At 42.0% G+C, this 13,212-nt stretch overlaps 1 protein-coding gene across 2 annotated transcripts in view; it reads right to left on the reverse strand.

Annotated features, from left to right (window-relative positions):
* Positions 1–3,780: 3,780 nt before the first annotated feature.
* LOC126388316 (glutaredoxin domain-containing cysteine-rich protein 2) overlaps positions 3,781–13,212 on the reverse strand; it is a 36,933-nt gene continuing 27,501 nt past the window's right edge. For both annotated transcript variants that reach the window (XM_050041372.1, XM_050041371.1), the window contains 3 exons: positions 11,464–11,573; positions 7,854–8,081; positions 3,781–4,972 (listed from right to left, as the gene is read on the reverse strand). In XM_050041372.1, the coding sequence (XP_049897329.1) occupies positions 4,799–4,972; positions 7,854–8,081; positions 11,464–11,573 (512 nt within the window). In that variant the 3' untranslated portion in view covers positions 3,781–4,798. The remainder of the gene's footprint in view (positions 4,973–7,853; positions 8,082–11,463; positions 11,574–13,212) is intronic.

Genomic DNA, 13,212 nt, shown 5'->3' on the forward strand with positions numbered 1-13,212 from the left:
TCCATGTGCAAACAAGAAAGCCTGAGGCAGAGAGAGCAAACCTCCCTGCCCTTCCATGTGCGAACGAGAAAGCCTGAGGCAGAGAGAGCAAACCTCCCTGCCCTTTCATGTGCGAACGAGAAAGCCTGAGGCAGAGAGAGCAAACCTCCCTGCCCTTCCATGTGTGAACGAGAAAGCCTGAGGCAGAGAGAGCAAACGTTCCTGCCCTTCCACGTGCCTACATGGAAAGCCTAAAGCAGAGAGAGCAGCAGAACAGAACAGAACAGAACAGAGCAGCATCAATGACAAACAGGAATGACACCGATAAGTCAGACACAACATGAAAAGGAGGAGCTGCGGTGGAGGCGGGTTGCAAAGCGGCTTGCAGAGGAAGCAGCGACAGTAGGCAGGCCAGAGCAGTTTAAATAGGGTGCCCTGACAGAGATTTGCCAATTGGTTGCATGGAAAGGAATCATGTGATCTATCAGCTGACTCCCTTCCATCAGTTGATTGCGGCTGTTTGAGATCAGCTGATGTAGCTGGGATGTGAGCTGAGCTTGACATTGTGTCCTGCCTGAACTGCACTTATTCAAAGAGTTTAATTAGTTGATCATCAGCATAATGTAGTATATTTTGTGCTTGTCATGTTGGTCATTTGCCTGATGAGTTGAAACATCGTCTATTAATACTACTCGAGCTGAAGACTGAATCTCTGAATTTGATGTGCATACCACTACCATACTACCATGCTCAAGATTCCTCTATTTGTATAATCTCCCCTTTCCTGCACTGCACCAAAACCCCGAGAATCCAGAGATATCTTTTTTTATTCTTGTAAGACTCATCTGGAGCATGTGTGGGGATTTTTTGATATGCTTTATGCACTGCAAACCCACAGTATATAGTATAAACACTTGTGTGTTTTTTACCTGCACCTTTATAAGCCTACTGTTGGTCCTGCAGGACAGACGAGGCCAAGAACAGTTCTGTGACCCAATTTTGCCTCACTTTGGCTCCCTTGTGGAATACTAAGTGAGAATGGGAGCTGAAATGACAAAGCTCAGTTTCAACAGTATGGGTGGCAGATTTTTTAGCAGACCGGCCAGAGAGAGAGAGGGAGAGAGGGAGGGAGAGAAAGTGGAATGAAAAAGAGGGAGACTGGAGATTCAGGTTCCTCCTCTCATCCCAGAAATAGCAGGCATTTGATTGCTGATGGGGCTTTTGGCCAGGCTGCTGATAAGCCATACAGTCTGGTCTTTAACTGAGTGTGAGGCTATCTAACATAATAGGACAAAATAATGGAAATGCCAGCACAAAGATAGGTATAGGGGCAGAGATAGCGGGCTGTAATGGTCTGGGGGTGCTTGTTCTGCCGCGACTTTGGGCAACCAACACCGTAGAAAATGTGGTCAGTGCTTTCAGCTGCTAACACTGATTTTGATTGATCATCTCTGCCTTGCAGCGTAAGGATAGTGGTAAGAAAAAAATGCCATTTCAGCAGCCACTGCAAAATATCCTATGGCTCAGTGCAATTCACATCCGAATACAAGGCAGGTAGGGATATTAGAGGGGCTTTGTTACTGCATTGCTTTCAAAAACTTGTAACTCCACCTACACCCATCTGCAAACACAAGACAAATGCAAAATTAATGTGGTTAACATCACTATCTGATGTTTTAAATCAGATTTATGGTAGCTTGTAATGGGTTAGTCATCCTGGAAAATGCTGATGTCACCACAGATGAAGTGCATAATTGCATGAAGGTGATCGCTCAGAGCTGAAAACTATCACTCTACAACCCTTTGCTATTGAGGCGATATTATTTAATTTGGTTTCTTTTTCTGTTGAATCATCCTGTTTAATGGCACAATACAAAACATTGTGCTTGATTGCAGCTGATTTGAGGTTTAATGATGAAAATGTAATGACTGGGAATTATGCAGCGTGTTGCATTTGTGTTTATTGTTACGTTTCGTTTGCTTTTCAAGCTGGGAACACACAAATAAACACTCCCTAACCCACTGTGAAAACACTTCAAACATTTAAGGAATGACTTTCACACATTACAGTTGCAGACGTTGCTGTTAGAATTCTGATGCAGCTCTGTCTACATTTAGATTTGTCCAGACTACAGCCATAAAAATCAGACATGTTTGATGTACAGACACTTCTGACTTATCTGAGGCTCAGAGAAGACACAAGAGAATGATTCCTCATTCTCATGCACACTGCAAGAAAACATAAGGTGACTGTCCATGACCTTCACGATCTTTATAGACTAGATAAGCTACATTTTAATCATTAAGAATGTCAGTCAGGGGTATTGTCATTGGCTGTGTAATAAAGATGGACGACATGACAGCTCCCAGTAACAAAAGCAAAGCATCTCAATTGCCTCCTGGTGGCTGGCTGCAGTATAGGCCATAAACCCTGCCCCGTCTATGTTAGCAGATGGGACATGGGCCAAACTAAAAGACCAAAGTACATGTTGAATCATTTTTTCCCAAAGACGGTTTCTGTCATTTTCGATAGTTCTTATCATGCTGATGTATGTTGTTTTTTTGGGGTTATTTTTATCAATTGTTTTTAATGAGTTTTTGATGCTATAAAAAGGGAGTCTGATGTCATGACTGACAGCTATGTGTATTAATCAGTGTGCTCATGATCAATGGCGCTGTTCACAATTGGTCAGACTGGTGTGTGGGTTGGAGCTTGATGCTGCAGGGATCACTATTGGGAACACTCTGGCTCCAAATAAGGTCACCAGTATAAAATGGCAGCCGCTAGATCCGTAAGTTTTTGGCTTAATTTTTTGTACAGTGGGGGTGGAGATGTGTTGTCCATTTTTACATACAGTCTATGGGGCTGTACAAATTCCGTGTCCTTAACCACCTGGAAAACTTGAGGTCAGGCGCAGGGTGCTACTTTTGTGCCTTTTTTGAGCCTGCTTTTAAGAGTGCGGTGGCAGCTTGCGTCTGAAGTTGCTAAGCAACTTTAAAAAGCACCTTATCATAGCCTATTTAGCCGAAATCCTGAGTGCAAAGCTGATCTTCTTCCAGGTGCTGTTTATAAGTGTGTGGGCATATCGTCCATGGGACAGATGTAAAGTTCTGGCAGCCCTGCACCAAAATGATCAACTTTTCCATATTTACCACTGACACATACTTATGGAAGAGGGCAAAGATAAATGTCGGCTGTGATTGGTTGTTGCTCATCGCATGACATGTGGTGTGTGCTGCTGGGTTCCAAAAGTTGAACTCTGTTTATCTCGGGGAACAGCCATTGCGGCCTAAAAAATAGGCGCTTGGGAACTTGTGCGCGTCGCGATGGCATTGCTCTCACATTTGGGCACGCTTGCCGCACGTGTACATTGAAAACACTGAGTCTGAGGGTGCAAAAAACACGGCATGTGTACGCCCCCTAAGAGTGTTGTTGTTATAATAATGTGTGTGTTAGTAATACAGTACAAACAGGGGTGTAGGCTTCATTACAACGCAGGGTGGGACACATATGTAAAAAACGGTTTGGGGGTTCACTTCTTGAAAATTTTGCATTAAAAACTTAATTTCTTGCTCTCTGGTGAATATTTAATTCACCCATTTGAGCACTTTCTGCATTAATTTATGGTGTAAATGTCTTTAATTTAAAAGTCCTCTGTTCCTTTCCATTATAATTTGGGTGAGGCTGTCCCCTGCGTCCCCCATGAAATCTACGCCTATGAATACAAATAAATAAAGCACAACTTTCAGCAGTTAATGGACACAATAAAAGGAGGCACTGAAAATTAAATAGGTGTTTTATTTCATTCATATACCAAAACTGTGGTTAAAGCTTTGAAACTAATTTTAATGGCAATAACCTGAGAATGAGATTATTAAAAAAAATAATAAAAGAAAACATTATAATTGCCATCATTTAACCTCCTGAGCGGGCCTACAGTTATATTATCAACTATTTCACTGTTCTCTTTTTCTTCTCATCTCATCATAAAGTGATATTCAACCCAAAGTCAGTATTTCTTTTTTTTTTTTTAAATGTGGCTTTAAAAAGTGTGACACTGACTCTTCACTGACACCAGTAGCTTGCTAAATAGTGCCTCTGTGTCACCTTCCTTAAAGCTGGAGTGCATTTTGCCATTGTTTGGGTGGAGTGCACTTGATCAAACTTGATTTATTTTATTGTCATTTATGCAGCTGTCTCCTTTTGACTCGCTCTCATCTCTCATATTGGCTGTAGTTCCTATTATCCCTCCATCTAAAACTCTTTATCTCCCTGTCTCTTCTCCCCCTATTCTGACAAAGAAAAAAATTAAAGCATCAGTTACCCTCGTATAGTACAACATGTTGGGATACAAAGGGCTTCATTCTCTCTGGTGAACAGAGACAGGAGATAGGAACAGGGCAGCCTTCCCAGTAGATGAAATAAAGAGCAAAATGTTTGCATCATTTTAATTAAACTGATAACTCTGTCGTGGAACCCGGTTTTATCAGAAAGAAGGGTGCAGATGCAAAATAACCTGACAACAAAAAAGTGATTATGCGTTTGTGTTATCGCAAGCCATGTTCACTGCACACAGTAATTGTATTTTATGATTTTTTGCCCGCTGCACAATTCATAATTCCCCCTTTCCAATGATGGCTTATGTTTCCTAGTAGTGCTTCGAAACACCCCACCAAGAACACTTTGGATTAGAGCAATATTGCCGCTGAGACAATTGTGACAAACCCATAGCACATCGGGCACACACTCACTCACAGCTACACACTCTCATTCACTCGCTCACTCTCTCTGCCAGATATGGGTGTCAGCCAAACAGTGCTATTTGCTGGAGCAGGACTGGCACTTCTCCAGACCATGGGGGTAGCAGGCTTGGCAACGCAGATCACTGATGGACTCATTGAAGCGGTTCGCCAGCATGGACAGCTTGCTACCGTGACACAGAGAGCAGGGAGCGCAGCCCGAACCGCCACAATCCTGGCAGCTGTCGGCCTCCTGGAGACAGAAGAAACACATTAGAGGAGGAGAAAGAGGAGGTGAAAGAGAGGAGTTGTAAGGTTAGGCAAAGGGTAAGAAAGGGAGGAGGAGGTTGGAGTGGGTGAGAACGACAAGAAACATATATATAGAGAACTGAAAAGAGAAGTTGGAAGGGAGGATATATTTCTATGTTGTGTCAGTGCATCAATAATCTACAATAAACCACCATTTTTACATCACAATATAGTACACATGTTCACACTGCAACTGTTTCAAAGCTGATTAACTTGCAACACCTTTAGACAGTTCATGAACAGTGACAATTAACACAGCTATCGAGTTTAACTGGCTGGCCTGCTGGCACACACTAAACAATGGTAATGACATGGAGGATTTTTCCACTATTATTTATAATTAAACACCTTTGGTAAGTAGCTGTGTTGCGGGATAATGTACAGCCAGCTGGTCATTTATACAGCCAGCTGGTCATTGCAACTAAATGTACAATAAAGAGCAGCTGCCTGTAGAGTAACGATGACACGAGGGGTGGATACTAACAGTAGATGTAAATCTTTACAAACTACTGGATGTCCTAAATCAGCAGGAAATTGTTTTCCGGGAAAACTTTGCACAGCAAGGCCTGTGTATTTTTTGGAGTAAGCAGCATGTTGTTGCTGTTGAGGTTGCAAGTGCATTTAAATATTTAAGTGCCACAAACTAAATGCCATTCATCTCTGACCCTTTAGGATTTTCCTGTGGTAAAGTAAAGTAAAACAGAGATGGCCTGCTTAGCGAAGCATGCTAGATTGCTTCAGAGGAAGATGCTCCATGAATCTAAAAGGCATGTTTTTTAAGCTCCTGTTTAACAGTTTAATTCTGAAAAAAAAAAATGGCTAAAAGTAAGTGAGATGCTATTCAGTTTGGATACTGCTTTTGTTAAGATTACTGGTTACACTTTAAGCAAGATAATCAGTTACCTTTTGACCACCACTGCCATCAAAACCTACTCAACATGCTTACCCTACAAGCAAATGTTTGCAGCTGACATACACCACAAACTCTCACCAAATTTCAATACGCACAAGATTTTCCTTTTAATGTAAGTTGGTGCTTTGACTGCACATAAGGCTTAGTGGATTGCATTGTGATGATCAGTTATCGTAGCGACAGTGAAATCTCTGCCCAGTCACCACAAAAAAAATGTGCTTACATTTGCATGTTTTTATGTAGCAGATACACTGCAACTTTAAAAATCAACAATGTTGTGGTAGACTTGTGGTTAGATTTAGGCACAAAAACCACTTGGTTATGGTTAGGAAAGGATTACATTTTGGCGAGGCCGGTCTCATTCCGTACTCGTCGAAATCCGATGCTTGGGCAGTGACTTGCAGCATCAGAAACCAACGAAAAAAGGTGTCCTTTAACATCATGGCATGATACGGCTTAGGAAAAAAGAACACGGGTTGGCTTTAGAATCTTACAGGACGTGAACACCGCTTTCTCGGGTGAAAGTCAGTGTTTGTTAGACCCATCCACCATCATGTCGACGTTAAAGGATGCCTCTTTTCGTTCGTTTCTGACCCCGCCAGTCACTGCCCAAGCGCTGGATTTCGACGACTTCCACGCGAGACCGTGCTCGATTTTAGGGGGGAGAACTCCTGGCAGGAAAAGCAGTGATGTCTAAACAAAACACTATTGCTTTTCATGGCATTATCCCTGCTGTACAAACCCTGGTCGTTACAAAAAACCCACATTTAGAGGCTAAAAACCTGCTGGGAAAAACACTGACATGTTGCCACAAAATACCCATGTTTGAAGCTTAAAAAGCTGATGGATGGAAACAAACAGGTTGCTATGAAACACCCACATTTGGAGCCAAAATGCTGCTAGGTACATCGCTAAATCACAACTTTGTTTTTTTTTTTTGGTCTTGAACAGTGATCTGCATGTCACCTATGCAACACACCAACTACTATCCCCTCCACTCCCTTATGACAAAGTCAGCTTATATGTAACTTTACAAATGCTGATATGATACAGTAAAACTTATGAGACATGATTGCAACATTTTTCTTCTGGCAATTGGGCTGAAAATCAAAGTCCAGATTGGTTAAACAGTTACCAAATTACACATACAATGTATGAACCTTAGTCTGTGTTTGAAATTAAAAACACACAGACAGTGAAAAATTAACTACCTTAGAGTTTGGCCAACAAAGGCAAAGATGATAAAGAAAAGAAAGTAACAGAGAGCGGTGAGATTGCCAAATAATGAAAAAAAAAGGAGCTGAGAATGAACTTTTTTTTTTTGGAGGCAGAGAAAATGAGAAAATAACGAGAGAGGTGAGAAAAGAATGGAGGGAGTGAAGGGAAGAGAACAGTAATCAGCCGAGGAGGTGATAGGGAGGGGATAATAGCAAGCTGGGTATCCTTGTGGGCTGGCAAGTGGCAGGCAAATGCTGCAAGGGCAGAGTAAAACTGTGGACTCATCAGTATGTGTTCACAGTTGACAGATAACACTAGGACAATGGGGTGGTGGTTGTTGCAGCAGCAGGAGGGGGGCACAAGAAAAGAAAAGAGAAGGGGCACAAATAAGGTGGTAGTTACAAGGAAACACAGGGGGGGGACTGTGGGATGAGAATAAACACCCCTCTGTGAACAGTTTCAAATTACAACAATATGGCTGCACAGACGATCCTGCAGTTATGCTCTCGAAAACACAGATAAAGTGAACAAAAAATGGTTGAAGACATATGCAGAGACACAACGTACGGGGAGGAGGAGGAGGAGGAGGAGGAGGAGGAGGAGGAGATGGTGAGAGAGAGACTACCGAGAAAGAGAAGCAGGGTGATAAAAACCCTACCACACCACTGAGAATAATTTGGCCAAGGATCATTACCTTGGTCTCTGTGTCGCTGATCTGTTTCTCCTCCTTCTCCTCCCCTTCCTGTGTGCAAAGAGCTTTAGCCCTCCTCCTGCTGCCCCTTTCCCTGGCCTTTGGGTATCCCTCAAAGTCCAGAGGAGCCACTGTGTGGTGCCGTAACGCTTCAGGCTTCCTCGGTGGTGCTCTGATGATGCGCAGGTTGCTGGTGTATATGATGATCTTGCCAAAGTCCAACACTGGGGACTGAAGGAAACCAAAATAATCCTATATTAGTTAATATTAACAACAGTTGGTGCATCCTAAGATTAAGTATTTTACTTAGCCTCTACTTGTGTTACATAGTTCCAATAAGTCCCAGATTTATTTCCTGAAACTCCAAGAGAGCCTGCCCACATTTAGCTATGGGCTTTGTGTGCGCTTGAGAAGAGTGCAGAATAAACGCCTAAAAACTCATCTCTGTTCATCAAAATTCCATATTCAAAGGTTTTGTCCATTAAAACAACACCTTTATGCCTTAAGACTGCTTAGATATCACTTCAGACCTTTGCCTTATTCAGTATACGCAGAAACATGAATATGCAAATTGGTCACCTTCTTGATCTCCGCCCACTACTCTGCCACTTGCCTGCAGCTCGAGCGTACCTGCTCACCTTATGCTAATCGTGCTCTACAACAAGATGTAACGAAAAGGAAATAGATGACATAAGCCCTCCCCTTAACCACAATATCAAACAGCTCACAATAGCCCCGTTTCCACTGAGCAGTACGGTATGGTTCAGTTTGATACACTTTTTTCCCATTTCCACTGTACAAAGTTGTGGATGGTACCAATGGGGCCGTTCCGTACTGTCCCCATTATTGGTCCCCCCCTCTGTTGGGGTACCTAGCACACAGATCTGGCACTAAAAGGTGGAGCTGTGAACACTGCAGTCCGTTGATTGGTCAATAGTAGACAGTCACTCTGCTCAGGGCTGAGCTGTGGCTGTTTTTGAGGCTAATTCATACTGTGGCGAGTTTTACATATATTAGTAAACTGTAACTATAAAATGAGGCAGCAGGTGTAGTCTGAGAAAAAACAAGTTAATTCACTGGGTCAACTCCCACTTTTATGGTGGAATGGTAACTTGTAATGTTATTCAATGCATGAAAATTTAAGATGTGAATCAGCACACCTTAAATTTTAATGTGACAACTTTGACCATTACTTTAGTTTTCATTGTCTCTCTTGGGTGACATACACTTTTAGTAATGAGTGGATCCGCAAGCATTTATATATATTAATTTCGACCAGATTATGTGAAATGCATAATGCATAGTCCTCACCGGGAGTAAAAGGAAGTGTTGCTGTGGGTTGTTCCTATGGGCTCCGGCAACATTAAACCCCTGAGCTTGCCTTAGAAGGACTAAATGCACAAACCTGCTATTTCTAAATATGCCATGGAGAGAGACTCTCACTGCAGCCTGTTCTATTTTATTTTGAAAATGTCGGCATGCAACCCCATTCTGTGGATGATAAGAGGTGCAGACTGATTAAGGAGGAAATACAGTGAATGCTGGACGGAGCAGTGAGTGACAACAACCCTGCCTACAGGAAAGAGTTTGTGGTGGAAATGCTAAGCAGACCAAGGGTCTAGGGACCATGTCTGAAGGGTTATATTTGGTTCCAAAGGTAGCATAGGAGAAGTGTTTGGTGTAAACAAGGCTAATGTGTTGCTATGTTAGACCCTGTTCCTTATCCCCAGCACTAAGAAGTTGAAGTGAAAGTGAAACTTAGCTTGCAAAATACTGATACGTAGCCTGGCTTCTCATCTAATACCCCACCAGTCCTGTGGCAAATTGACGAGATTGGTTTCTTAGAACTGTGACATATGAAAACTGATCCAGAGATGAAACATAAACCACCGGTAACTATTTTTAGGCTACATTTATGTGACGATGTAGGTCATTCTGGCATAGTGGATAGCTCAAAATATTAAAACACCTGACCACAAGTGTCATTGTAAAGCTAGAGTTATGGCTGTAGCAAATTCAAAATGCTTCATCGTTGTAATTGAGAAAACATAGTACCGTAGTTGCTGAATTATTGTACCAGAAAGAGAGCAGAACAGAATTTTAAGCTCCATGGTTGGATCGTTCTTGCCAACGTGGACCTTGTGATTCATAGTTAATGTGTATCTTCAAATTGTTACTCAAGAAACAGATATTTTTCTGCACATTTTTGTTTATCTTTTGCTCTGATAGTTTAACTGGGAGAGTTCCATGCCGATCCAAGCTTCAGAAGTGAGTCAACATTGTCTATGAGGAAAATGAATCAGAAAAACGAACAGATCCATATCAGCAGGGCTGAACTGTTGATCGCCAATGACTCAGTGATTACTTTGCTAATCCCTGACATTTCTGACTCTCCAAGCTCACTTTCTGGCCCGTTTTGGAACTGTTTAATTGATCTGTTGGGTTTCATTTTAAAAAGATTCATAATTAAAAATCAGATAAAGAGCTTCTTTTTCCCAGTGTAACTCCCTTATTATATATAAAACCAGACAGAGAATGCACTGAAGTCATACACGGACCAACTCATTAGACCATCTACAGTAGGGGTGCTCCTCTAGGACCACCACACAATCCTTTCAATAATGCCCCAAAAGGATAAACTAAATCCAGATTGCTGTTTTCTGCTGATAAATGTGATAAATACAGGCCTTGGTCACCAGGGCCAAGCTTGCCTTTGTTTAGAGGATAAAAGAATGAAACTGACACTAAGCCAGCAGGCGATGTAGCTGACCTCCCTCTCAGCCTGCTGCACTAATGAAGCCAGTGCCACAGTAACAGTGGCTTATTCCTTTCAGATGAACAATTTTGTAGCCGTTGTTCGGCTTTAATTGTTGTACAATTTTCACAGAACAGCATGCAGTAGGTGCTTTAATTGCCCATGGTTTTTCTATTTTAAGTCTGGATTGCTTGTTCTGTTCTAAAGATGTTTGAATTAATTATTAAATTACTCTGCGTTGGCTGGTAATTATGTATGTGTTTATGTTGGCGTGTCTGTTTGCTTTTCAGCATATGTAGACTTGCAATACTCTGTGGGGTTTGAAAAATAAATACCAACTCTTCCAAGGAGCTGCAAAACTTTCTTATTATACTTCCCTTTATGTAAGTATGTACAAAGAGATGTTTCACAGTAATCATGCTCCAAAATTAGCAGCCGTACAAAGGGTGTCAGAAACACTAAATATTACACATGTTAACAACTTTTTGTGTGGGTGTTGTTTAAATTCACAGACAATAACTCTATAAAAACAACATGCATATTTAAGTATATATGCTGAACTGGCAATGTTTCGGGTGCTACATCACAATGTCCATTACTAAACTGCTGTTTCTTAAGATCGCATTAAAGTAAACTGTTGCTTTGATGGACATTTTAATTAACATTCAGCAAAGTCTTGTTATTTTTTGATTACAGTTCATTTAAACAGTGCTGGCGAATTAATAAAGACAATTAAGATAGGTCTCAGTACTTGACATTCAGAGAGACAAAACTGCCACCGCAAGTGGGAAATCTAATCTAAGTTGATCTTGATTAATATCAAAATTTAGCAAAATCAAATTGAGTTGCATTGCTTACTTTGGCACCATCCTCTGCTTCCTCAGTCTGGCCTGCAGCAGGCTTGTAGCTTCCCATTCCTCTGTACACGTTTATTCTCTGGGCAATGAGCCCTGTTGGAGGATAGGCACCTGCGTACAGAGGAAAACATGTTGTCAGGATGAAGTGAGAACTTGTACCAGAGATTTGAGGCATTCAGGTTTCATCCACCAACAAGTGAAGTGTTAATTTGCAAAAAGAGACAAATGCCATTCTGGTAAAAAATGACCTGAGAGTTGTAATTAACAATTTACATAGAGCTGTTTTCAGATCCAAAATATGTTTTGGTGCAAAACCTGATAATGCCTATGGGAAACTGGGTCAAAGTACATGTTTTGTGACAGATACTGCTAAGTGCCACTGTTGAATCCATTGAGTGAATCAGCGCAGCACGTTTAGACCAAGATACAAAGATAGTGGCGCCAGCATCTGTAGCAACCGGAGTCTGAAGCGGAGTTTTCGGGGTAAAACCTGCTGGAGTTTGTGAATATTAGCATGGATCATTTTGATGAAACAGAAGAGGCTGCTGTTTTATTGCCATCTGGACACAAAAAGAACAGGAAGCCAGATGAGTATGTGGTGAATAAAGCATAGTGGAGGAGTACCCATCGTTGCTTGTACTCATAATACAGCGAATGTGTGTCTGGCGGCTACGTTGTCTACTGAGGAGGGCGCCGACATAAACCGAGTCCTATACTTTGTATACATTCATGTGCTTGTCTGAATGTTTGGAAGTCGTGGAAGATTGTGAGACAACAGCCTACAACGACCAACAATAGGTGTGTACATCAGTAACTATGACTACCAGGGGACTGCCCATTGTTCCAAAAGCCCAAAATTTAAAAGCCTCATTCATCCGAAAAATGTCCCATTGGACTAACAGCCCATTTGTCTGGCAGTCCGTTATCCCAAAAACAAACGCCCATTGCTCTTATGTTTCTCCCATAGACTGCACACAATAGGTTTCTCCATAAATACACCCTGCAGTTAGACAACCCAATCACCAGAAAAAATGTGTACATTTTCATTCTGCAGGCCACGGATACATCGCATTTGGCGTTTGTTTTTGGGATAACGGGCTGACAGAGACTTATCAGATTAATGGGGCTCGGAACAATGGCATAGCACTGATTACCAAGGCTAGCTGTTAGCTGATTAGCAATTACCCAAGCTAGCTATTTGCCAGCATAGCTTCTTAGCCTTACCAAATCCTCATCTTAACAAAACTGTACTTATGTTTTTGAGTGATTGGTGCATTCCAGCCCAGTCGCAAGAAAAAATATTGGTATTGTACGTTTCTGCAAACCACAGGTTAGGGTTGGGTCGGTTCTCGGTAATACCAATTCGGTTCAGTACTCCGTCTTGGACCGGGATTTTTTTTTTTTTGAGACCGACCGGACCGCATACGTTATTTTACAGCCTGTGTCTGCCTCTTCGCCAACCGCACAGCGAGCAGGAGAGAGAGGGGGGTGGGAGTGGGTTAGGGACTGAGCTAGGAGGTGCGAGTGCGCATACGCCGAGGCCTCTACTGTAGCCTGGAGTTTGTTTAACAGCGACGGGGAGTCGATAATGGTGGACAGTTTAATCTCGAAGAAATCAAAGAATGTGCCACTATGGCAACACTTTGGCTTTGAGCCAGACGAAGGAGGCAACCCTTGTTTGCACTGATTGAGTAAGCTAAACCTGCAAATTTATTTGTAAGGAATAAAAAAAACGTGTTACTGTCAATCT

The sequence above is a fragment of the Epinephelus moara genome, chromosome 3, assembly GCF_006386435.1.
Source record: "Epinephelus moara isolate mb chromosome 3, YSFRI_EMoa_1.0, whole genome shotgun sequence".
Lineage (NCBI taxonomy): Eukaryota > Metazoa > Chordata > Actinopteri > Perciformes > Serranidae > Epinephelus > Epinephelus moara.